At 35.2% G+C, this 24,995-nt stretch overlaps 1 protein-coding gene across 4 annotated transcripts in view; it reads right to left on the reverse strand.

Annotated features, from left to right (window-relative positions):
- LOC145686017 (uncharacterized) overlaps positions 1-24,995 on the reverse strand; it is a 70,730-nt gene that overhangs the window by 39,174 nt on the left and 6,561 nt on the right. For 2 of the 4 annotated variants that reach the window (XM_081758863.1, XM_081758860.1), the window contains exons 2-3: positions 23,155-23,331; positions 9,779-10,660 (exon numbers count right to left, since the gene is read on the reverse strand). In XM_081758863.1, the coding sequence (XP_081614989.1) occupies positions 9,779-10,557 (779 nt within the window). In that variant the 5' untranslated portion in view covers positions 10,558-10,660; positions 23,155-23,331. Of the gene's footprint in view, positions 1-9,778; positions 10,661-21,287; positions 21,418-23,154; positions 23,332-24,995 lie in introns of those variants that run through there. The other 2 variants (XM_081758861.1, XM_081758862.1) reach the window with 2 other exon arrangements.

The raw sequence follows: 24,995 nt of genomic DNA on the forward strand, positions 1-24,995 counted from the left end.
GGAGAACCCCGAGAAAACCCACGAGCACGGTGTTTGTCCACCACAAAGTTCACACGGCGCGAACTGAGATCGAACCAGGGACCCCACGCACCGGAGGTGAACGCTCTACCACTGAGCCACCGTGCCCCCTAAGTACTATAAGGACTTCACAGACCATAACAAATCAGTGCAACAGACTGCAATGAACTTCGGTGCGGAAGCAAAATTTCATGGCGAAAATGAGATTGTATCCAAGAGTATGTTTCGGATATTGAGTGAGGATCTAGGGATTCGGCTTACAAATGCCGGAAAAGAACATTTTCTAACTTCACAGTTATGGTGGAAGAGGATCGTAAGAGCACAGCAGCTGTTCAGCATTTCACCTAGAAGTTAGGGTGTACTAAATCTCAATTAAATTGATCTGATACAATATTTATTGTCCAACTTCATATTACAAAACTGCTCCAATAAATATATTAACAGTTTTGATAGAAATCTAACTCTACTTTTTGAAATAAAATAATGAAGTAGAGAGTGTATATATGGAAACTAGTTCGTTGCGTGAATACTTATGTCCATCATTTCATTTATACCTGCTGTAGATCTTAACTCAGTATTTATTAACTAAGATGATTACTAAAAATATAGATTTTAAATAAGTGAAAAATATAGCCAAATTCGTGAAAAAATCCTGTAATGTACTAATTTCTAATTTTTACACACACACATATATATAAATTATCTGTAAGCTTGATGTGAACAGCCATACTAAAGTTAAAGTGCAAACCAAAATTATAATTAAATTTTAGAAATGTGTATGATTTGTACTTGAATTCTTCGCTACAAACAAAACTAAAAGCTAACCACAATATACTGTATATGAAAATTTGTTTTATTAAAAGATTCTTACCTCTAATTCAGGCTGTAAATCCTCTTCTGAAAATGATTATATTTACAATATTTGTATCAATCTTCACTACACTGTTTCCGCTACTGAATTGTCTTCTTCAATTATGACTTTTCTTCTTGAATATAAACAATTTTCATTATTCTTAACTTCGTTATCTACCGATCGGGGATCAAGCGTCTTCACGATAAACTATTACAGGTCTTCACTCAAGAATGTAACACAAACTGCTGCACTTAACAATTTAGAAGTAACAGACGTTGAAAAATATACACATAACGACATTAATATACATATAATAATATAATTAGGATGAATGACAATAGTTTTACCACGAATAAATTCGATTATGTTAAGAATCAAGATTTACTTGATTTTTAATATACCGTATGTACATTAACTGGAACCTCAAAATATGATTTGGATGAACAATTACAATCGTTTCCATCTAAATCTACTTGGTAAAGAAAGAGTCAAGAGATTATTTCTATTTTTTTTTCTTTCCATCCTTTATTCTGCATTTCGGCGAACAACTTCGGACATTGGTATGAGGCATAGGTATATATAAATAAATAAACACGTAAATAAAATTGAGATAAAAACCGAAGTACATCCCTTCAACTCTGTTTCGTATTGGGTCATTCCATGAAAAATTCTCTCTGTATGACAGAAAGAAAGCTCCATATAAAGAAGGCCATAAGAAAAACACCACCATCTCAGACGAATCGCATTCTTGAAGAAAAATGTTTGAAAAATTCATTTGATTAATACTGAAAACTGCACTATAACAAATATAGGCAACTACACACTACGCAAACGGAAGTGACGAGAGTTTGACGTGGATAAAAATGTAATATTTAGACTATAAAATGCTTCCAATACAGCCCTCCTGTTAATCAATGTTACAGAGAGGCCAGGTAACGTAGGACCGTTATTTGTCGCAGTCTCGATGTAAACAGTGGTCACGTTCTCAGCTAGCGAAATATCTTTTATGTGCTACAGGAACGCATGCAGTCCACCAAACTGTTCGCAGAATGGCTGAACGAACTGAGCATGTATGTCAAGAAATCAGTGTACGCGAGCACTTGATGGCGAAATTTACATAAGGGTAATCAAATGAAACCCGTTCAGCAACCCTGATAGGAACAGTTAATCACAAGATTGTATTGCTGTAGTGGTATACAGTAGCGTACATACTTGTGAGATTAATGCAGCAATCATTGTGAAACGTTTCCAGCCTTTGGAGGAGTATGATTTGAACCATGGCATTCACCACCCCAAATCCGTCCAAGTAGGATCAGCAAGTAGTTATCCAGTTTCTGTGTGAAAAAGAATGTGAACCAGCTGAGGTGTTCCGTCGGATGAAAGACGTCTACGGAGATGCATGTATATTATAAATGACTGTCGTGGATTCAATAAAGCATGAATGTTTCGCATAGATCGAACAACAAGGAATCTTTTCCGTCCCAGTAGGGCGTATATTATTGCCACAGATCACAACCGTACCACGGTGGATGAGTATGTTTGCAACAATAGGCGTATGAGTATTCTAGCAATGTCCACGGAACTTAATATGATCTATGGAACAGCACAAACAATAATTTAGGACCTGGAGTACCAAAAAGTGTGTGCACAATGGGTGCCACGGATGCATTTAGAAACTGGATGACTGCTCGCTGATCCAATTTCAACGGATTTGAGAAGGTCAAACCTTATTTCTTACAAGACAAGAAGCTTTTTAAAATGATTACTATTCTAATGCCACTACAATACAATCATATGTCATCAATTGTCCCTACCAAGGGTGCCGACTGGAAGTCATTTGATCATGCACACACACACCCACGCGCCGCAAATGATGCCAGAAACATATGCGATGGGACAAGAATAGTTCGGTTTCCAATCTCTTCTCAGATTCTGAACGTCAATTCGTTTGGTAATTGCTCGATCACAGATCGTGGATCAATTATGGTTTGCGATATATTTTAATACGAGTAAGAAAACTGATTTCCACACCAAACAAACAATTCATCACAATATTATCGTGACGACATCCTCCTCCAACACTATTCCTATAATTTGCTAGTCCAGTACATGGATGATAGTGCACAACCGCAATGCGCTCGTATTGTATCTAAATTCCCAGAGACCTATTACTCTATCGAGCATATTTGGGAAAATCTTGTTCAACGATACTGCTCAGCGTACCTCAGCATGAATCACTCTCGACCTACAAAATGCTTTTTTAAAGAATGATCTGTATTTCCGAAGTTAGTCCTAGATCGGAACATACACTAATCTCTCTGCTGAGTGCGCTCAACTCCCTAAGTTCCAGGAATCGTTGAAGACATATGAGATTTTCTACTTGTGAATACCTTGCTTTCTGTTTACCAATGCCAGATATTTTCGGCACACACTACGATACATCCATTCTAAATGTTCGAAGTACAGATTGGTATTATTGGTTCAACCTTCTGGAACAGATTATCCTCTAGCAAATTCTCCAACGCACAGCATCACATTGAGCTGAAATATCTGTATTTGTGGAAATGTTCCGGATCTTTTTAACCACCGCATATACGTTAGGATTTCGAAATAAGATCTACTTTAAGCTGCATGTTAATATAATCTTCAGCAAATACATATCAAGCGGGTTTTTCAGACTTTCCTTTCATACAGCACATTCATCCCTGTGTTTGAGTTGTCACTACTTAAGTCATAATTCGACAGCTCTAGATGCTTTTGCTAAGATACCGAGCTCAATTGATAACCTCAAAATGATAGTCTTCGGATTAGGCTCTATAGCCTGGCACACGACCTCGGAATCCATGATTTTCAGCCTATCTAGCCCTGGCAGATCTGTAGGTTCTTGCAATCGAAGAGAAATCTATTGCAGTATTGGTTGCTAAGCTGTAATTAACAGTCCCTTCAACATTCACACAAGTGTTCTGAGCTGCTTCCACGGCGTTAAGCTTCCGAGCTGCTTTCAAGAGTAAATTACAGTTTCTAGACTGTATTAATGAGAAATAACTTTTCTCGTATTGTGGAATTTTTAATGAAGCATTTATTTATTAAGTACGAATAAAATCAACTGAGATGTTCATGAGAAAATCTTCTGAGAATAAACTACTCTTTCTCGATTTTTTTTTTTCAGAGGAAAAATTTTGATAAAGTATAGGGTTGTTAATGAAATATTGAAGTATACAATTTAAATGAAATTCTTACAGTTGTTTCCGAGAAAACCGCAATTTTTCATTTCCACCCTTCAGTAAATTACTCTTATTTTGGAAAGCAGGAAGAAAATTCGAAATCATCCCTCCTAGAGAATCTCATAAAAACCTTAAGTTTAACATTTGGTATGGGTACGTTCAACAGTATGGCCTCTAGGCGAGTAAACATGTTTTTATGAGACGAAAGAACGAACGGATAGATATCATAAAATATATTTTTTTTCAGCATGTTGGGGCCATGAAATGTATAAATCTATTGAAATCTCGGATTAGATTCCTTTTTCACTTAGTTTCTTCTTACTTATTGTCGCTCGTAAGTAAAATTAAACAAACACACACACACTAAAACCATGACTACTACGGCACGTGTCTCCAAAATGTATAGAAAATCAATTATAAGATAGCCGAACTTATCGTCAAGGTCAAGAAATCATATGCAATAGCTCAATTGTTATTAATGTCTGTAAAGAGGTGGTGAAAATAGTTCTGAATTCAGAAGCTGCGAGTGAAACCTCAAAAGTTTCTCTATCTGCTGACACAATCACTCGCCAATGGTTGCCCAGGCAGTTGTTGAGCTCGTCCATCAATTTCTTGGTGGTGCCAGCACTTGCCTGAGTGTAATAGTTCTGTATACTTCAATATCCAGCCACGTTCTCCATTCACTGGTTGTGTCACCAGTGGCTTAATGTAATAGGACTCTTAAGAGTTTAGTGTCCCTTTCAGCAGCAAGACTATATGAGACGTAGACCTACAGCTTAACGTGGGACCCAAATCAATGAACTCTCACTGCGAATTGAACTCAGGTCTTCTGCACCAAAGGCGCGCACGCTAGTTCTGCATTTAGCTTACGAGTTTGACCCATGGTGGAGAGCCTACCTCGACCGAATTATATAGATTCGGTGCTCAAAATACGTTCAAGTCCAATCAACAAACTGGCCATGCATATATCAAAAGACGCTGTTTGATGCATATTTCGTACTACGCATTATTTTATGCAGTAGAAATTATTTATTTGACTAATGCATAGACATATTTTACTTGTGTAATCAACTTTACTGTGTGTTACTTCTTGGTTTTATCTCGATCAACTGAAATAGAAAATAACAACAAAATAAACTGTTGCATATCTATGCTTCATATAATCGTCTAATGGATTTTGTGATGTGTGAGTATAAAACATATTTATTAAATGCTCTAATTAGTAATAAACAATCACTGTTGTATTAAAAGTTTTTATTTCTCTCTGGAGTCCTACGTTCATCTTATATCCTTTGCTACAAGTGAATAATCTTCTGCAGAGAAGTTATCAGTTGCTTTACACTAGAGAATTACAAATCCCCTCATATATGATTAAAATAATACGAACTTGAGCTTTTAAAGCAATTGAACAAGGACCCTGCAGTTAAGGAACCAGTAAGTGGGCTACGACTTGCGCAGATTTAAAAAAAAAATCCTATATCTAAGGATATGTGTAACCTAAGTGCACAACGTTATATCATTTTTTCTCTTAAATCCCTGTACAGCAATAAGCTCCATAAAAAAATTGGGGTTTTCTTCCTCCAAAGAAACTACACCATAAGACACACCACCGCATAAGCGCACTTTTGCCATACTGCAGTACGGTTGAAAGGGCACCGCGTTTACATCGCCAATTGTGACTCGAGTGGTTAGTTTAGTAACTCCACGGTGGTTTCATAATTTTACCAGAAGATACACATGTTTAAGGACAATCAACTCATCAAAAATGTAAGAAAGAAAAAACATGTAGAATTAGCAACTTGTTGCTACAAGAAGACCAATTTGTCTTTGAAATATAGTAGATGATCACTTAGAAATATCTGTCTTCAGGAAACATGAGTATGTGTGTGTGTTAAAAATATAAGTGGTTTCGAAAGTTATAATAAAAATATATGTAAATGAAATTTGCAGTCAAATGGCATGTCAAAAATAAATGAATGTACTAGGGAAGATTGGCTTGGCACTGAGTTCAGTTAGACATGGAGTTTAATATACTGTACACTAGGGTAGAACGAAATAATTCGAATTTATCAATTTTATTTCTAATAGTGTGGGAAGGTTATCTTTTGATGCGGAAAAGACAAAAATAAAATTTTAGGGTAATCGGAGCACGCTTTGTGGTGCCGCAAGTAAGATGTTTTATAAATTAAAAATTTCGTGTACTATTTCAGCCTTTTTCGCTTTATTATTTCCACTACAAAAAAAAAAAAAAAGAAACTTTATTGTACTTGTTATATCTATTAATTGATGACAAACTTCTGGGGTGGGGGAGGTGAAGCTGAAAGAGGCTGAAATAGTTATGACGAAGTTAAAAACATTAAATCGTAAGCCAAAAATGAGCAAAAAATATATTTTTTAAAACGAAAAATTACTGTATTTGAGCATAGAATTATTACTCCTTATTCCTACTTGCCCCCTCCCCCCAAAAAGTTTGTTGAAGTAACTAGTAAAATAAATATTTCATGGAGCTCTTTCGTGGCTAAGCGGTTAGCATATGCACCTTTGGCGTGGAAGACCCGGTTTGATTCCCAGCGGGAGGTCATGTGTTAATCCGCAGTCCACGTTTCATATAAACTATCTTTGACATATACGTTTGAACCCCCGCTACTCATCTAGAATACGCCTTTTAACCAAAGTGATATGATAAGAATCCAGCTTGAGCACAAAATCAGCCGTTTTCCCGCGATACATAACAAACAAATAGCGTCGATTTTGGATATTTTGTTTTTCACTCGATGTTGATGGGAATGAACTTTGACTTAAACGACATTTCGATTATCACTAATCATTTCAATAACCCCGAAAATTATGGATTGGACACTAACATCAATCATTTTCGGTTATTTTTACGTCACTTGCTTCCCACCTCGTTCACGACTCATATAGCCTCGCTGCTGAGCGGGATGCTAAACTCAAAATCAAATCAAATCAAACCTAGGGGTGTCTCCCTCCCCCCGGTTTTTTTTAAACTTAATTTTTATTCATTTATTTACGAGGACGTTCCGAACGTAAGTTTCGTAAGTTGTTTTGAACAAGATGGTACACCAGGTGAAATAAACAATCGCCATAAGAAACCACACCTGTTGCTGGTTCAACGACGGAAGGTGCGTCAACGGAGGTGGAATGACGCATGTGCAGAGCGCCGAAGAAGAGAGAGTAGCAGCAGACCGCAGTTTCTTAAGTTATTCGACTACAAATCACGACAGTAAACAGACGTGTGCTAAAAACGTGGTCACCAATAGAAGTGCGGGCAGTTATCCGGTATGAATGGGCACGTGAAACTAGTGTGTCCGCCATTCATGAACGCCTACAGACCATGACATGTAATGATGAAGAGGTCTTGTTTCGTCAGATGGTTGGTCGCTGGTGTTGCATGTTAAGTGAAGGAAGGCAGAGTATGGAGGATGAAGGTCAAAGTGGGCATCCTTCCACATCCACGAATAAAATAAACATTGCTAGAGTACAGTGCATTGTGTTAGCGGACAAGCGAATAATGGTGTAAGACGTGGCGTCCACACTGCGTATTGGTTGTGCTCAGGCCCGTCACATGCTCCATGATGTTCGGTTACCGAAAAGTGTCTGTAAAAGTGTCCGGTGCCGAAAAACCTATGACCCCGGATCACAAGAGTGCAACAATGGGAATCAGCCTCGCTCAGTTGACGAGATACGCACGAGAGGGAATTGAGTTCTGTTCAGGATCACAATCATCACAGGCGATGGGACATGGGTGTACCACTTTACTCCAGAAACCAAGACCGCCTCAATGACGTGGAAGCATCCCAGTTCACCAGTACGGAAAATAATTAAAGTATCACCCTTCGCAGAAAAGATAATTGCCCAGTGTTCTGTGACGCGAAAGGTGTGATTCTTCTTGATTTTCTCCATGAAGAAACCAAAAATGCGCCACTTGTAACACCCTCAACAAACTCAGAGCCGCAATTCGAGAAAAGAGTGAAAGTGTTGTACTCTTGGACGTAAACACAAAACCACAAAGAGTAAGGCTCACTCAAGATCAGATTCGTCGCTTCGGATGGGAGAAACTGGATCATCCTGTCTACAGCCTCGATTTTGCCACATCGGACTTTCACCTGTTCCCTGCATTGAAAGCCACACTTCGGGACATCACTTCCAAACCAATCCTGAAGCGGAGCAGGCTGTGCGACAGTTCCTTGAATCGCAGGGCACCAGAGTTGTTTCTTCAAACTGATTGTACGCTACGACAAATGTCTCAATGTCGGTGCAAACTATGTCGAAAAATAGTGCAAAGTGTATAGTTCATAATGCTACGGTATATTTGTGTTTGACAATAAAGTGTTCGTGTGAAAAAAAAGACGCTACTTACTTTCGGAACGTCCCTCGTACTTTTTATGGAAAGTATTTGAACCCCTTCCAGGGAATAGGATTATGGAACATATTTGAACCCTTCGACTCGCACGATACGCATTTGAATGAAATGCGTACCAACATTGTACGCATTGGCAACCCTGATATACAGGCAACCAAGATTGTTTTTTTGTTACGAAGTTGCCTAATCTGTTAGTGGCTGTTGTTAGGACGTAACCCTCCTTCCAGCAACTTCTATGTGGGTTGAGGTATGTTACTTTCCATTGTATTTGTTTCCTGTATGTTACATGTGTGTCAGGCGTTCCAGTTACCCCCAAACTCACACACACACGGCTTCAGTTTCTGAATAAAAAGAAGAGCGCAGTAACACGTTATTTTACCTTAAAATCCAGTGTTTTTACTATAAAAATCATTCGGGTTCGTGTGAACCAGGATTAATCCAGTCAAAAAAAAAAAAAAAAAAAAAAAAAAAAAAAAAAAAAGACTTCTCTTGGAACTCAAAGAGTTCTGGAATGGATTACGTTCGTATTTCAAGGTACCACTGTACTTTATCGTGTGTATCTTTAGAAGAAAAAGTTTCATCACAACAGAAGAGTTGATTAAGATGTAAAAGGAAACTGTACACAATGAATGACGCGATGTAGGTACAGGAGAAAACTCAAATATCCAGCCATGTAGAGGAAAAGAGTTAGTAGTAAAAAGTCACAAGTCAACAAAGTGGACATACGCTGTACACTAGAGTTACCTATCCAGATTTTTACTGTGGCCAAAATCAATGCTATTACGCAGACAGACAGAAGAATAATAACAGGGGTAAGAAAAAAGATTTTAAAAAAAACTGTAAATTTAAATTGAACTATTGTAAGTTTAATTGGTGTACTAAACAAATAATGCGTGAATGATAGAAACTTCAAACGAGCTATCTTAAACTTGGACTGTTTAAGAACAGATAAAAATTACTGGAAACAGAATTGATATACTACGAGTATTACGATTCTTTTGTTCACAGAAAGCAACTAAAATCTGAACTGTACAGAAAACGTGAAGGTTTAGTTATGACGAATGACAATTTTCCAATTCGTTATCTAAGCGGAAAGTTCTAGAAAGTAAGCAACATAAGATAACTGAATCCAAACTAGCATTGTTTCAATTCGCATTAAGTTCAAGAAGCTGCGCTACACGATATCCTATCCTGATTTTTTTTTTTTTTTTTTTTATTGCACCAAATTAAATGAAAGAAAAGACACAAAGAAAAAGGTGTTCTCATAGCAGTCTCTGTAAGTACACTTAAGATACTCACCTAACAGGCAAGAATTCATTCAACCCTTCTAGCTCAGACTCCACACCAGACGTATTAGGCAATTCCTCGACTTCAGTTTTTACTTCCACTTTTATAGTATCAATCAAATTACAAGAACGTACAATAACTCCTTCGTCGCCAGTTTGACTTTCTCTTTCCCCTAAATTATCTTGCCTCTGTTCTGCAGTTGCAGGCGTTGAACTTCCAAAAGTATTGTCTTCCATAGTACTATTTTTTACAACTGAGGCTGTCACATCCACTGTCTCATCACACGCATCACTCCCACTGTAAGACTTGTTATCTTGTAATTCTACATTATTCTCGAAAATATTCTCTTCCGTAGTACTATTTTTTACAGCTATAGCTGTAACATCCACTGTATTATCACTTCCACTGTAAGACTTGTCATCTTGTAATTCTACATTATTCTCGAAAATATTCTCTCCCATAGTACTATTTTTTACAATTATAGCTGTAACATCCACTGCATTATCACTTCCACTGTAAGATTTGTTATCTTGTAATTCTACATTATTTTCTGAGGTATTGTCTTCCATAGTACTATTTCTTACAACTGCATGTGTCATATCCACTGTGTTATCATACGCATCATTTCCAACGTAAGATTTATTATCTTGCAAATCTACATTGTTCTCCGCAGAAACTTCACAGATTTCACTTACGTTCTCAGTATTTGAGAGATTTTCTTTCCCAGCACAGATCTCATTATTATCTTCAAAATCAATTTCCTCGCCGGACTGACGCCTACGGTTCCTCATTTTCTAGGCACAATTTGAATCACATCTACGTGCAAAAGAAGCATGGGACTAGCATCTAGACTTCCTTACAACAGCGTCTTAGAAATTAGCATACTTTCACCTTCTAATGATGTTTACCATATAACATGAAAGGAGAAACAAAAATTCATATTAGTATATTTGTTTATATTGAAGAAATTAAGCTGTAAATAGTATTAAATTTTTGACTTTTATTATTTTTAAATTAAAGTTTTCTACAAATCTTCTTAAAATACAAATATTTGCTTTAATGTATTGTATAACTCTCACATCGGCTAACATTGTGAATATAGAAAAAATATAAGCATTTAGTAGAAGGAAAGTATTTTATTTATTAGGCTGAAGTATGTATATTTACGCACTTCATGTAATAGAAAAATAAAATAGTTTTTTAATTGGAATGTGTAATTTTATTTATAATCATCTGCAACATATTGCCAGTCTCACTATTTTGTGGACATCTTTAGGCAAGATTCTAAATATCATCGAATTACTACTTTCCATATCCTTCTCATTTATTATTAATTTACGAGAAAGTATACTTCTATTAGTGGGGCTATCCTATTTAAAGTTAGCATAATTTCTAAAATTTACGGAAGAAATATCATAATTTTGTTTCAAAAGAAGAATATATAAGCGGTCAAAATATATGCGGATCTCACCTGTAACATCCCTAACCAAGTAAGATGAGTAATTCAAAGTGTATGCTTCTAAACATATAGTAGTTTACAAGGAAACCATGGTGGACTGAATTTTATATAATGCAGTGCGTTAAGTCATGGTCCGTACGGATAAAGGTGTCCGACAGATAAGGAATCAAGTAACATGAACACAATTTTGTCTCCACTATCTTCGCTTACGTGCATATACACCGTCGCTATCGCGCGGGTCACCAGCTTTGCCCTTAACTGATTCGGTTAGATTGCATTCGTGCTTTTTGGTTGTCATCTAGCACAAATTAGTTTGTTGTTTGCATACCATGTTTTTATGTCATGTATTCATACGTAAAACAAAGCCACCTTAAATTACTCTGCAACCAGAGATGGAACTTCTCCCTTTAAAAAACGCTCTCTAAGACAGTAACAGCGAATATCCTGATGAAAGAAGCCAATATATTATTAACGCTAGTATGTTAACCTAAAATAGGACAGCACGCTATTTGGCAGACAATGAGTAATAGTAAAGCTGTAAATATCAAATCTTGCGACAAGAAGCATTAATAAACAAAACAAGTCAGCCAATAGTGGCTGTCATTTGTAATTTTCAATAGTATCCAATGCTGCCATACCTACAGTTTGTAACAGTTTTTGCCATATCTACTTTATCACTGATTCCGTGATTTCTGCCGATATCTCGGTGCTAATTATATATATATTAATCAAAGCCTTAAATATCGGTTACCGTACTTATTATATGATCCCATTATGATAAAAGTTTCAACAGTTTTATATTATTCATTATGTTCCGAAATAGAAATACAGGGTGTCCCAGGAGGAAGAGGCAATATTTTGGGAAATGATAGTGTGGGTAATTCTAAGCAAAAAGGTTCATTTGAACATTGGTCTAAATTGGTCTAATCTCAACGGTTTGAGAGCTACAGGTTGTGAACCATTTTTTACTATGTTGTGTACTGTCAGGGTTGTTGGACTTTTCCCCAGCCCAAAATTCCCCAGTGGGTATTTTTGGGCAAAATCCACAATAAAACCCAAAACAGCCCACCCCAAAAAATATACTTCAAAACTTGGATAGAAATTAGTCTTAATACGATTATAATTACTTTCTTTAATCGTACTTCTTAGTGCAGTTATCAGTACTTTTGGATGCAGTTATCACGTACCTCGAACTAGATTTTTAATCAGGTTACTCTGATTAAAATGCGTGTTCTATGGGAGAGAGCAGATGGTCAAAATTTATGCGAAAATCCTAATACCTCTCGATTATGTCAAGTTAGGAAGGTGACATTTTCTATGCAAACTTCCCATTAAAAGCAAGTGGACCAGTGTCCCAGTGTTTTTGAGAGTTTCCATTTCAAGTGGGGAAGGGGAACATTTTACATAATTTGAAAGCGATTTTACCTGTTGTTTCTGATAGCATCACACGGGTAAACTGTGAAGCAGTCTAAAATGAATTTTTGAACATACAATAGTTAGTACCTACCCTGAGCTGGGATTTTAAGTATATTACTTTGACTCAACTGCGCATCCTAGGAAAAGGAGTAGAGGAAGTTCAAAATTCATGTAAAAAATACAGTATGTAACGGGCACGCCAAGTTAGGAAGATGAAATTCGGTATATAAATACCTCACTAGAAATAAGGCGACATGTCACTTTCTGTTTCTGAAAATTTCAACTTTAAGGGAAGAACGAGGGTGTTTTCTATAATTTCTTTCTTTACATTTAAATCGACGATATCAGTTGTTTATGATCGCGTCACGGGCAATACTTGAACCGTTTTAAATGAGTTTTAGAAGATATTAGTACCTACCTAAAACTGGGATATTATTATGTAACTTTCCTTAAAGTGCGTAAGGGAAGGGGAAGGTAACTTTCCTAAGAGGGAAAGGGGTTAAAAATTCATGCCAGAAATAGAATATCTTATTACACTTTCATTGACATGCGTATCTTAAGGGGAAGAGGAGGCTCAAACATTTTCCTTGAACTTAATTCTTCCTGTGCAAAGAACAGGCACTCAGCTAGTATGGAAACAAAAGTAGGTAATGCGGCTACATTTCCTTTGTTTCTGTTACATACTTGGGTATTAATATAAACAAATAACATGTCTTTCTCTATGTGTCAGTTAATTACAAATCGAGAACTCTTCACTTGAAAAAGGAAATTACTAAAGATTCGCCTCTATCTTCTCAACACTAACGTCAATCAGATCGTGGAATTAACCATGTGGCAAGATCGTGGTTAATACTTCTTGTGTATCTGATGGAGTGTGTGAATCACAATACAATCATTGTATGTCACGAAACCCCTTTAATCGTACAATCTATTGTAAGAAACCAAATTGGCAACTGAAAATGAAAAAAAAAAAATCCATTTTTATTAATTTAGTTCTTAAAAGACGACTTTATTTCTTTTGGAAAACAATATCCATTCAATAAAGCCAATTTTTATCCTTTGGCTCCTGAACTTGACGCATTATCCCAGTATTTGCCTGGCGTGTTTTGAGTGAAACTCAGGGCGGCTGGCTTCGGGATCTGAATCATAAGTGTACGAGGGGACTTCATTCCTATTCTGTATTGCGTAAAATTATCCACCTCCTTATTACTGTAGAAAATTGTGTATTCCCTCGCTTCTCTATAACACAAAAACTGATTTAATTAGTGGTTGATGCCGATAATAATATAAAACCTCGAAACAAAACCATGAATTTCGAAAAGATATTTCAAACAATTTAAATTTTTAACATATTTGCATTATGAATTCCAAAGAATTAACCAATGTATATAATTAGAATTTTTAACCTTTTATATACTAATGTAAGCAGGGTTGGCAAGAACCATTGTTGTTTTTGAAAAAGCAAAAAACCCTTTTTGGGGGGAAGGGTTAAACCAGTTTTTTCTTTTTGTGTGTGTGTGTTTAAACCGGGTTTTTAAGTTTAAGTATTTGGCTCTATGTATTTATATTACATATTGACAGAAAAAAGTTTGTTTCGTCTTGGTGTTATTATGCAACAACAGGGTTATGCTGGAAGGGGTCATAAGCTTAAAGAAATCCGGTCAGTAAATTTCTTAAATTGGGAAATTCCCGCCTTAGCTATCGAGAAAATCCCGTCATTACTTTAAATGTAAAACAATAACGGAAAAATCCTGTTATTGCTTTGCATGTAAAATTTAAGGTCAATGTATCATAATCAGTACGCAAAAACTGAGGTATTAAATTACAAATTTAGTATGTAGATACCATTGAAAGTCCAATCCAAGCTAATGTTGGAAGCTACGTAGGCAGTCGATAAATTTTGCCAATTTCTACCAATATTTTTAAGCAACCTTGGTTTCTTTATAAAACAAGCATCCAAGCAAGCAGAAATATACAATTTGGTTTCGTTTCGTATGTTTAAGCTTAACATCCTTACGTAATACCGAGGTTATCATGGAGAAGACTTTCGCTTAAAGTGACATCCGAACCGCTACTTGGTTTGTTCGACCGAGAATTGAACATGAGACACCTTGATTAAAAGGTGAAAAGGAGACAAAACTAATGCAGATGGTTTGATATTTGCAAAGTCACCATGAAGTTCACACGATTCACATTTTTTTTTTTTGAACCCTTTTTTAAAACCAGGTGGTGTAAACCAGCCAATCCTGAAAGTAAATACTGTACTTTTTTTAAATATACAAATAACTAGCAAAATTGTATGTAGTATTTTTACTTCAAAATATTCCATACCTTCTTTTGAAACAAAATAAAATTAAAATAAAACGTAAGAGAAATACTTACATTTATATGATACGCTTACAGGTCGCATATCTAGAGCTTTGTTTTGGGTGGTTCTGTATATTCTTGAAATTCTACAGTCAAGTTTTATATAACTACCATCATGGTTTACCCAGTCCTCAAGGTTTCTGAATTTTTAACAAGAGGAATTCAACATATGAAGGGTATGAGGCAAGAACATGGTAACCCACAATGTTACTATTTTAAGAAATTAGAGGTTTTCTGGTGTACACTTCATTTTCAAAGTCGGAAAGATTATTTTCCACGTAAGACTATACATGAAGGATTAAACGAAGCAGTATGCGTTGTTCTCTATCTGGTACTGCATAACTTAGCATTGTTGGTTACGATGTTCTTACCTCACACCCTTCATATCTTTACGGAACCCTTCCCCCACCCCCCAAAACAAACTACGGAAGTTAAGCTAAACACAAATGCACAACAAACATGACTGAGTGAACGAAATATCTATTAGTTATGCCTTTACTTACAAACTTTAAGCTTCCCTAAAAAATTTGGACTTTTTAGAAAAACTAAATATTAGAAAGAAAAACCCTTCCCAAAATACTTTTCTGAATCCGCCACTGATTCTCAGTGTAAAATGATCTTCAAGGTTGTATTCGGAAGATTATTGCTAAATATATAAACAAAACGAAATATTAGTTATGCCTGTATTCATAAACTTCAAGCTCCTTCCAAATAAAAATTAAGGATTTTTTTAAAAATGAAACAATCAGAGAAACCCTTCCCAAAGTACTTTTCTAAATCCGCTACTGATTATTTGTATAAAATGGTAATCAAGGTTGTATCCGGAAAATTATTCCTAAATCATTGCACAGCTACAGTATAACAGAAATGTGGAAGTACGGTTTGACGAATATATTAATAAACGTACGCTTTGACGGATATATATAGAAAAATATAAGTTTAACTTTTGCGCTAGAAGCTAGATTACTAAGCGCTTAGGAATGAAACAAAGATGATAAAGTGAAATGATCCAGAGAAGAAAAAAATGTTGATAACTCAAAAGTTAAAATAAAGTTATCTAACTTATCTAACTATAGAGTATACCATAAGAAAGCTATTTAGATAGAAAAATCATGAAAATGAAAAGGGAAAAAAAAAAGCCAAAATTCTCGTTTTTCCCAAAAAAGCCGGATTTTTATGTGAAAAACCATCAATTCAAAAAAGCCGGCTTTTTTGCATCTCTAATTTTACCCAATAAAACCCACTGAGCTGGGCTTTTTAAAAAAACCTGTTTTTTTCACAACCCTGCGTACTGTTCACCTTGTAATTACAGAGGTGGAACATAGCGGATTTGAAAAGTGCTGGAATGACCTTTTCAGTGGTATGCAACATGTGGCAGTGGTGTCTTTGAGAAGGGGGTTATTGAGGGAACGTTAAGATTATGTACGGGAATTGGATGGCAACACAGATTTCCAAATTTCGCTCAATAACTTTCCTTTCAAAGACACCACTAGTGTTGTATTAAAAAAAAAAAAAAAATCTGTGAAGTTTCTTTTCAATAAAAAAACATCGTTCTTTTTCATGTTCTTTTTTCAAATGTCTGTTTCTTTTCTGGCAACTATTATTTATTTATTTATGTTGCGAATTATTGAAATAATCAACAGAATTTGAGTCGAAGCCCTCGTAACTTAAAAATCGTTTTTCTTTGTACCTATACGAGCAATATTGTGTGATTATTCCTTTCAGACCAAGGTCATTTTTGGCGTTTTCCTACATTTTCAGTTAGTGACTTATTGCTTAAAAAACGTTTATTCGATTGATATGGTTCAAGCATTGTGTTTTAGAAAATGGATGTGGCTATTTTTTGGTGTAAGTTGCATTGCACTGTTACCAACGGGTGGGAAATTATTGAGGGAAATGTAGAGGTGAAAATTTACAAAAAATTCCCTAACCGAATTTTTTTTATTTATTTATTTATTTATTTTATTTTATTTTATTTTATTTTATTTTTTTGTATCTAGCACTACTGCTGCCATATGGGTTCAAGTCACTTAAAAAAATCTTTGGTGTGTTGATAAGATACAGTAAAATCCTGAAATCGCTGGCTTCTATTCAAAGAGGGAAAGAAAAATTTCTCTATCATCATACATATGAAATTTTGACACTTTTTACGCCTCAGAAGCAAAAATTAACAGATATGCCGGGGCTACAGCTTCTCTAATCATTCTATTAAAACTTTTTATGGTGCGTTCTGTAGGTCAAAGAGGAAGCTTTCAGGTAGTGGTACGTTTGTTTCAATGTAGTCAGCAATAGGGAAATAATAGAGGAGAAAAGGGAAATTTTCCGAATGTTTCACCTAAAATCGGGAATTAATTGTTTTGGCTGGAAACACTGCCACCAGGCAGACGAAAACTACCTGAAAATAAACCTTGGTACCGCAAGAATATATCCCACAAGTATCATGACGATATCTAACAAAGTAAGCATGAAATTAAAAAAAAATATATATCTCATTCTACCTCACAAATTCACCATTTTTCTTACCATTTACATAACATGGTTTATTATAAACCTCAACTGTACTTCCCCTAATTATTCTAGTGAAACTTTTTATGGTGCGCTGTGTAGAATAAAGACGAGGCATTTAGACACTGGTACGTTTGTTCGAATGTAGCCAGCAAGAGGAAAATAATAGAGCCAAAAAGGAATTTTTCCAAAATTTCCCCCTAAAATCTGGAATTAAAACTTTCTGTAGCTGGCAACACTGCTATCACACACACACACACACACACACACACACACACACACACACACACACACACACACACACACACACACAAAGTATCTTAAAATAAGTTTTGGTATCCCTCTAATATACCTTACAAGTATTGTGACGATATCTAATAAAGTAAGCATGTCAATAAAAATATCTCATTCTACCTAAAAAAAAAAAAAAAAAAAAAAAAAAAAAACAGTTATCTTTCCACTTAGAGAACAAGGTGTACTGTAAATTTCAACTGTACTTCCCCTAATTATCCTATTGAAACTTTCTATAGTGCGTTCTGTAGGGCAAAGAGCAGATTTTCAGATACTGGTACGTTTATTCCGATGTAGCTACCAAGAGGGAAATAACAGAGAAAAAGCAGATAATTTTCCCAAAATTTCCTCCTAAAATCTGGAATTAAAATTTTCTGTAGCTGGCAACACAGCTACCACACAGACGCAAACTATCTTAAATTAAACATTGGTACACCACTAATATATCCTACAAGTATCATGGCGATATTTAAGGAACAAAGCTTCTAATTACTAAAAATAAATTACGGTAAACAGAAAACAAGGGAAAAACTAGAAAAATCAAGGGTTAGAACATAATTACGAATTTTTCGTTCGCCCCCTAATTACCCCATTGTAACGATCTGTACCAGTGTTTGTTCAGTAAGGACAAATGTTCGACTGGCGTAAGCTAACTTGCACTCGGACGTATAGATACGAATTTATAAACAAAATTTCTATTTTTTGCCCAAATTTAAAGAAATTTTAATTTCCCTAATTGGCAACACTGCGCGCAGGCCCATCCAATTGATGTCAACAATTAGGTATCCATCCGAGGTATCTATCTGGTACGTCTTAAGGAGGTCTCTCTACAACAAAGGAAGCTACAGGGAAAAAGAAGTAAAGGAAGTTCGAAATTCGAAAATTTTCGAATTTTTGACTGGGGTGCAATCTGAGAAGGAAATTCGACATCCGGAAGAAAAAGAAATTACTATGATAAACTATGGTCCAACCATATTTGGAAAAAATAATATAACTATATCTTAATTAGTGTCCACACAGGAGCGGATTAAAGAAAGTGACACGCCCGTGTGTGCCACTTTGGCCACCTGGGTCCGAAAGGGTTACGAGTGTACGTTTGATTACATTTTTTTGAATACTAACTCGCGTTGTTGTAGTAGTTATAGTCTCGACTAATAATAATATCGTTGTTGTAAACAATAACTTTATAAGGAAAATTTTCTCTCTTTTTTACATCTTAGTTCCAACTTTGTTGGTGAGAAATGCAGGGTGTTTCAAAATGAATATCAGGGTTCTAAGTCTTCGTAGTACTTATTACATTTTACGTACAATTATAAACAATACATCAAGTAAAAGAGTACCTCAAACAGTCTTTGCTACAAGTGTTCGAGGTGAGCTTCATTCGTCACATGGCACACATCTAGTCGATAGGCGAGAAAGGCCCATAAACTTTCCGTCATATGGCACAAAACATTCAATTTAGGGGAGTCTCGTTTCAACTGTACTTTCCTGAGGATTTGCTGACCGCCAGATGCGAATATTATGAGTATTCACATTAGCTCTTAGGTGAAATGTCGATTTATCGCTGAAGACGACACGATCCACAAAATCTTCATTGTTATGCAGCAATATTTCATTTACGAAATTGGCACGTAAACCGTAGTCTGTATGCTTTAGACCTGTAGCAACTGCAAACGATAAGAACGTAGTTGCAAGCGTCTCCTTAATATTCTTCACACAGACGGTTGCACTGTAACTACAGATTCAGTCTTTATTAAAACACTAAAAGCTTTCTGCTTTCTAGTCTACATCTTTGCTACTAGCTCTTTCTAATGGCAGACAGAAGAAACAATGCATGTGCATGCGTGCGTACAAAACTGAGTTGCTCTTTCATTTGACAATATTTACAATTGTAAGTTAATTGTAATAGATACTACAAAGTTTTAAAACCCTAATATTAATTTTGAAACACCCTGCATTACTTCAAATTGTGTCATCCTATATTAATGTCTTGTATATACATATAATCAAGGCCGGCCCCAGGCAATTTGTCGCCCCATGCAATGGCATAATTTGCCCCCTCCCCTTTCTCCAGAAAGAACAAATCATAAAAGTCACGATTTTAAGTATGCTACTCCAGCATGAACAACTAAGGGGAGGGTAAGTGCAGTCGCACTCAGCAAGGCTTAAATACTTACTAAAAATACAATCTCGTTGTGTCTGTTTTTTCTTTAAATATTAATCTATTATGTTAGTGAAAGATAAAGCAAACACATCTGCAGAGGAAAGATGGTAATCTTTTTTATAGAATTCAATATCGAACTTCTATCTCAATGTATCAGTTTGCAATTTCAGTGCAACTAACTCTTTTATCTTTATTTCTTGATTCTTCTTCTATATCTGTTAACATTTTTTAAAAACTTGTTTCTATCTTCAATGATAAGGAACTTGTTTGTGACAAAAACAAGACTAGTTGTCATATCAAAACTGTGATAACTAACTAAATGGAACAGGTTTTCGCTACTATTCGAGAATTGAGTTCTTGCATTTGACAGCAATCAAGCAACTTGTGCTCGGATTTATTTGACCATTTGCTTTAGCATTGTCCATGTGACCTTAAACTAATGCGATCTAAACATCATTTATGAATGTAGTGTTCAAATAGAAGACCAGCTTAGTAAACGTAAATACCATAATCACGAAGTCTGTTTCCAACAAGAAATATTTAATTTAAATAATATACTTATGACAGATTATGCCGGACCCTCCAAACTTGCCGCTCCATGCAAATGCACGTGTTGCACAATATGGTAGAGCCAACTCTGCATATCATGTATATCTAGCCGACAAATTATTTATATATGATATTTAGAAAAATACTAGTAGGCAAATTAGTATTAGTTTTTACCTTTAGACAAGTTAATAGAATTTTATACTGTTCGTAACATTATTCTCGTACTATTAAAGGCCTGCTTTCACGAAAAAACAAAATTTCATTTCTTAGTTGATATTAATGAAAACCGCTGAAACCCGCATTGTTAGTAGGCATACTATTCATATAAATTGTAAAATATTTGTAGAATATCAGTATCTAACATTTAATTTATGTTGCAATTTACGGTAATTACACCTACATAAAATTATTTCATACTTAAATAGACGTGAGATACATTACAAATGGCTATTTGAAAAAAAAAAAAAAAAAACGAAATTTAGAAAAAAACGAGGCAATGTTTTTTTCTAAAAAAAAAAAAAGTATATTTCTGAAAAAATACGAACGTTGTTTTCTTTTCTATTTACAACACTACCAGTGTCACATGTTGCATATCGTTGGAAAGGTAATTCCATCATTTTTCAAATCCACTATCCCTCATTTATCTCTGTAAAATAAATACAGGGTGAGCAATAAGCAACATGAAGTCAAAAATGGTTCACAACCTGCTCTCAAACCGTTGAGATTAGGACCGATGTTCATATGAATTTTTTGCTTAGAATCACCCATACCACAAGTTTCCGAAATATTGTCCCTTCCTCCTGGGACACCCTGTATAATTTTTCATAAATTAAGAAATTGGAAGGATATAAACAGTAGCAGTTCAGTGAAATTCTCTAAAACCTGCTCGAAGATGTCTGCAAAAAAGAAAGAAAACGAAATTTATTCTAACAAATCACGAATAAAACCGAATTCCGGGAAAGTAAATATTTTATTATCAATTTGCTTTAATTTTTATTGCTATATTAAATCACAAGCAAATAACGTAAGAGTATGACGAACACAGTTAAAATTTATGAGCAGTACATCATGTAATGTACACCATAGATCAAATACTCTTATTGCCTTGCTGGATCAACTCATTTAAAGTTGAGGAATGTACAGTTCGCAGCAAAAAACCTGCAACATGAGCATGTAAGTTTATTGTGAAACGACGAAGTCTTTTGCTCCAAAATAAGTGTGGAGGGGAGGACGCCGACGCCACTTAGACGTTATGTTGATTCCCTGCGCTGTTAGGCGTATTTTTACAATAAACTTACATGCTCATGTTGCAGGTTTTTTGCTGCGGACTGTATCAGAATAAAATACTTTTACATACCAGGACCAGTGGCATGTAATCTGTAATGCTGCTGTTTTCGAGGGACACACTGAAAGTTCTGAGAATGGGCAACAATGAGTTCTATGAAAGCAGTTCTATGAAATTCTGATCATTGTTTGAGTGATTTTGTTAAAAAGTAAGTTAAATTTGAAAAAGGTTCAACAACAACAATGGATGTAAAACGAGAACATTTTCGTGTAATCATTTTTTATAATCATAAAGTAAAGTCAGACAAGAAAGCATCTTACGAATAATTAAGGCATGTATTTGGAAATAGTTGCACTTCACAAGTCACTATCTACCGCTGGTTTGCAGAGTTCAGGAGGGGGAGGAGGTCCCTCGCAAATGAAGATCGTTCTGATCGGCCCACAACAACAACTACTACAGCAAGTTAATATGCTGAAAGTGGAACAAATGTTAAGAGAAGATCCCAGATGCACATAAGAATGATCCAGTACACTCTCAACATGGGATCGGCAGTAGTTAGAGAAATCCTACACGAAAAACTTAATGTCATGAAACTCTGTAGTCGTTGGATTCACACCAACTCACTGATGAACAACAAAGGACGCGAGTCGATTAGAACCGTGAATGTTGGACAGGATTTGCTGGAAGAACAAAAACAGTGACGGAAAGACGGTACGTGACGAAATGCCTTCCTAAATTGTTTGAAGCGGTGAGGATGAAAAGTCCAAAGTCAGATCTGCACGGGCTCCTCTTGCACCATGATAATGCATCTGTACATGTCACTGGACAAACAACGGCGTTTCTAATTGAGTCAAGAGTGAAAACTTCGTTCCATCCCATTCAAGTCCTGATTTAATCCAATATGACTTTTTTTTTCCTTCTTTTCTCCACAGCGAACAAGTAAAAAAATTCGTGGTCATCTACTTGGGTCAGCGGAAAGTGCTGTGGCTGCTTATGAGGAGCAGCTGACAACCATCCCTAACGAAATAACGGAGTTCGGTGTTTCAAAAATGGTTTCAGAAGATGGAACTTTGCGTGGTGGAGAATGTGTGTGAGAGTTTGGATAACTTATCTCATTTTTTAAACTTTCATTCTCAAAACTTTCAGAGTGTCCCTCGCTCTGGATGTCTGTGCACACGATTCAAGTCTTGGTCGTAGTTCAGAGACCACATGAAAGTAGGTACCATCCTTCATAACACTGCTGTTGCATTAGGACGAATATACAAATAGTGAAACTTTATAAGTGGTACCGGAAGTTGTATTACTGTTAATAATTTTCACAACTTGCCATAATTTTAATACGTGTTAGTTACCTGCATAACGTTTGAAGCAGTACTGCCCTGCCTCCTCACATTTCAAGTCAGCATAGCAGTACGATGGTGGAATGTGTTTCCCTCTTGGGCATCAATTAAGAATTTTTAACCTGTGATGTATCTAAGCTAACAAGGTTTCAATTTTGTCCGATTGAGTCGTCATTCAGTCCAACTAACCTGGAAAATTTGGAAGAAAGATTAAGTCCGTGACAGAAAAGAGAATCTCCCAACAAATACTCAAATATGATTATACATTGTTTATCTACATCCAAATAGTATTACACATTGTTATTTACACTCGAAACTTAATAAATTTAAATGATTTGCTATGAAACAAATAATAATAATAATAATAATAATAATAAATAAATAAATAAATAAATAAATAAATAAATAAATAAATCAGGTGGGCATCTTAAGGAAGTACTTTTACCCCTTTTCCTTCCATTCTATGCCAGACATCTAAAAAATACTTCAAGATATGTTTACTTATTTCAAATAAGAAGTCTCACTACTAAACTGTATGTCTCTAATGTTAAGATTTCAGAATTGTGGCCATCATCTTAAAACAACTGTAATCCCATGCCTTTTCCCTGCTCACCACATTTTCTTCCATTCTACGTCAAATAAATAAAAAATTTAAAAAAAGAGTTTACACACGTGCCTTATTATTTAAATGAGAAATCAAAATACAAAATTTTATGCCTCTAAGCTTTTCGCTTCGTCAAATATTAATAAATAAATAAAACACTGAAAAACGTGTCTTAATTATTTTACATGCGAAGTCCAAATACCGACTTTCATGTCTTGAACATTAAGATATTTCGATATATATATATATATATATATATATATATATATATATATATATATATATATATATATATATATATATATATATATATATATATATATATATATACATCATCTCATAATAATTGTAATCCTTATGCTTTTTTTTTCATTCATCTTCTTCTCTTCTAGGTTAAATATCTTTAAAATGCTTAAATATGTCTTAAGTAAAAAGTCCATACATCAAATTTCATGTCTCTAGCATATAAGAATTCAAAGATACGGACATTCAAATATAATAATTGTCATCCTCATTCCCTCTTTCCTCGTCGAATTTCTAAAAATCCTTTCTTAATGGTTTATTGCGTCACAAACCTTATGCCCTGACCAAATTTCAAATTTCTAGCGTAAGCGTTTGTTTTGGACGCTGATCAATCACTCACTTACTTAGAACTTCTTTCACATAGAGATATTTTGCTACTCAAACAATTAAAGTAGAAAGTCTCTCTATTAACTTTATTTTCTAACATTCTAACATTATTATCTCTTTTCCATTATTATTATTATCAGAAAATTTCCTTCAATTCACTTTGTAGTCATTCGCTATTCTTTTCATATATAATTAATAGTACTAGAATAAATATTTAAATAAAAACCGAAATTAGATCCTAGCATCATTGTTACTTCGCGTTCATCTTAATATATTCATCCAGCACTTAGCCTGATTTTCAATAATAAACTTGACGAAGAGGCTATATCTTAAATCAGGGATGCAAATAAGCAACAAAATTTTACTAGCCTAAGAAAAAAACTACTAGCCTACATCCCACAATAGAGATCATTTACATATCTTCAGTATTTTAATAGTGGTATTAAAAAATCGCCCGCACCGATGAACCACTTGTATCCCTGTCTTAAACTCTACACTCTCTACTATATACGTATTCCAAGACTGGCATAACCTACAACTTGTTTTACTACAATTGATTTTATGAACTGGACTTTACACGACTGTCGCTAGCTTAAGACGTTAACGTTGTCGTGGATGC

Source organism: Thermobia domestica, chromosome 5 (assembly GCF_964235325.1).
Source record: "Thermobia domestica chromosome 5, izTheDome1.hap1.1, whole genome shotgun sequence".
Taxonomy (NCBI): domain Eukaryota; kingdom Metazoa; phylum Arthropoda; class Insecta; order Zygentoma; family Lepismatidae; genus Thermobia; species Thermobia domestica.